Source organism: Triticum aestivum, chromosome 4D (assembly GCF_018294505.1).
Source record: "Triticum aestivum cultivar Chinese Spring chromosome 4D, IWGSC CS RefSeq v2.1, whole genome shotgun sequence".
NCBI classification, from domain to species: Eukaryota; Viridiplantae; Streptophyta; class Magnoliopsida; order Poales; family Poaceae; genus Triticum; species Triticum aestivum.
In genome coordinates, this window is record NC_057805.1 from 479,784,317 (window position 1) to 479,787,221 (window position 2,905).

The window sequence follows — 2,905 nt, forward strand, 5'->3', positions numbered from 1 at the left end:
TGTCCAACTTGTCATTGGCTACAACGAAGTGCACGTTGAAGAAGACAATATGATTGACAGTATGTTTTAAAACCTTAAATATAATCGATGACATGGGAAACAATGGGAGGGAGTACAAATGATATACTTTTTCAGAATTGAAATTTGAATCACTGTTACAGTGTACGCATTACATTGTCACCATTACAACACTAGAAATTTAGAAAGTGGTCGCGGCAAAGAAAACAAAAATAGAACACAAAAAAGCAAATCAAGCACACCAACAATGCACGATTGTGCAAGTACACCTGCATGTCTCTAGACACCAGTCGCAGCAATGGTGTCGTCGTCGCCGACGTTTTTCTTGGAGAGCTCCTCGAGCGACTTGCCCTTAGACTCTGGCACCAACAAGGAAAAGAGCAGGCCCAAAGTTTGTGCCTGCGAGCACAAAGAGTGCGTTGCGCATGCCGATCCCCCGTGAGTAGCCGGTCTCGGGCTTCTTCTGGTCCTGCGACGCATACAGGAACCCGAACGCGCCGATGATCGCGCCCGCCTTACCGGTAGCGGCAGAGATACCGTGGCATGTGGACCGGAGCCTCGCAGGGAAGATCTCGGCTGGCACAATGAAGGTTGTGCTGTTGGGGCCGAAGTTGGCGAAGAAGAAAGTGAGCCCGTAGAGCACGACGAAGCCGGTGTGGTGCCCTGGCTTCACCAAGTAGTCGTAAGGTATGGCGATTGCGAGCATGAAAATGGTCATCATGGTGAATCCCATGAGCTGGATCCAAAACCTCCCAATAATGTCGATGAAGGCGACGGTGAACCAGTAGCCGGGCACGGTGCCGCAGAGCGCGATGAGCGCTTGGGCGCGGGCGATGCGGTACAACTCCTCCAATGCATTCATAGTCTTGGCCGGCGGGATCCACCCGATCTTGGTGAAGATGTCCTTTTGGAACAGGTTCTGGCTGTAGAAGGCCACATCGAGCAGGAACCAAGTGCTTGTGGTCGCTAGCAAGTGCACCCCGTGGCGCTTCATGAACTGTCGCGAGAAGAGGCCCCAAGTATCACCAGTGGCACGCTCACCCTGCACATTCTCCTCTGAGATCTCCTTGTTGAGCACCTTGGACATGTCTGATGTGGCTTGCTTCGTGTTGCCGGCGATGAGTGCTGTGTACCGCGCAGTTTCGGGCATCTTCATGCGCCAGTAGTAGGTCAGGGCGGCCGGGATGGTGCCGAACATGACGATGATGCGCCACACGTAGTCGGCCTCCGGGCCAATGGACGCCGCGGCGTCAATGTAGAATGGCGGTGCAGGGAATGCATGTCGGAATGCGGACGAGACGATGATCGTGACAATGGTACCAAATAGGATGCCAAACCCCTGCATGGCAAACACAGCGGCGATAAAGGTGCCGCGGGTCTTCTTGTTAGCATATTCCGACATGATGGTGGCGCTCAGAGGATAGTCGCCGCCGACGCCGAAGCCAAGCCAGAAGCGGAAGAAACATAGCGTCCCCATTACGCCCTTGGCCTCGTGTCCAAACGAGAGCCCGGACGCGATGGAGCAGAGGACCATGAGGATGAGCGTGAAGCCGTAGACGCTCTTGCGGCCGAGCTTGTCACCGAGCCAGCCGAAGAAGAGCTGGCCGGCAAGTGTGCCGCATAGGGCCACGCCGTTCACGGCGGCCGACACGTTTGCCGGGAGGTGGCCGGGCTCGTTGAGGGCAGGGTCGGTGTAGTAGATGCGCCCCAGCAGCTTGGTGACGAGGGCGATGCAGAAGAGGTCGTAGGCGTCCGTGAAGAAGCCCATGCCGGCGATCACGACCGCCTTGAAATGGTACAGTTGCGTCTTGGCAACATCGAGTGCTTTCAACACGTTGAGCTGTTCAGTCGCCATGGCCGCCGGCGATCTCTCAACTAAACTTCTGCCCCCTTCTGTACTTCTTCTGGTTCTCTCTTGTTTGTGTGCTTTGTACGGTGCTTCTAATACGTATATATAGCAGGCATAATCCAGGGTGAAGACATACAATATTGTGGTATGCCAATCCAACATTGCTAGTTGTAAGTATAAAATTGCCTATTACGGCATCGCTTACAAGTACAACGGATTGTACATATCAGGATGGTTCTTACAAAAATATACGTAGAGTCAAATGTCTTGCCTTGAGAGCTACAGCTATGTGCATTTCTATTATTAGAAGGATTGTTAAGAAATGCCAACATTTAGTTTTCAGGTTTGACCTTTGAGTTTCGGTACTATAGAATTGTGGGGATAAAAATACTGAAACCAGATCATGGTTATGCTGGGAATATACCTGAAAGGAACAGAATGTACAGACACAAGCAAGCTTTGGGAGAAAAGGTCAAGATCATACGATGATCTGTATCTTATGTTCTCACTACAACCATGGATTTGTGACTTTCTTGAAGATGGAGTTAATTTGTCTCTCCTCCGTACCTACATGGTATGGCAGGAAGAAGGTAAGCGCACCGCCGGTTTCAGTAGGCCAGAGGAAAGCAAGAAAATACAGAATTTTGATGATAAATGGATATGCAGTGCTAGGTCCTCCAGACATAGCCACATACGGTCTTTTCAGTATTTCTGAGATAGCTTGTCATACAAATACGATGTTTGAAATTGTTCTTCAACGCTTGCTAAACCCAATTTCAGAATTCAGATACGTTTCAGAACAAAATAGAATGCAGCACCCACATGTTTCAAAACATTGATAGTTTTTATATAGTATACAAGCAAATAAACATACAGATTAAGGGTCTCGTTGGTCCACGTGATACTAAAAATGCATAGCCAAAAATGTAGAATTGCGATGCCATACAATTTTGAGTTCTACATGAATAGAGAACACGGGAATCTGCATAAAAATTGCTTGGTTCTAGCACAGGAAAAACGTAGAAATTTTCTTAAAGG

The 2,905-nt window shown here is 49.4% G+C and overlaps 1 protein-coding gene across 1 annotated transcript; it reads right to left on the reverse strand.

Annotated features, from left to right (window-relative positions):
• Positions 1-370: 370 nt before the first annotated feature.
• Positions 371-1,917, reverse strand: LOC123100427 (inorganic phosphate transporter 1-2-like). The gene has a single exon (XM_044522365.1). It carries the CDS (start codon positions 1,871-1,873, stop codon positions 371-373), a length of 1,503 nt encoding a protein of 500 aa, XP_044378300.1. The 5' UTR covers positions 1,874-1,917.
• Between the last annotated feature and the right edge of the window lie 988 nt (positions 1,918-2,905).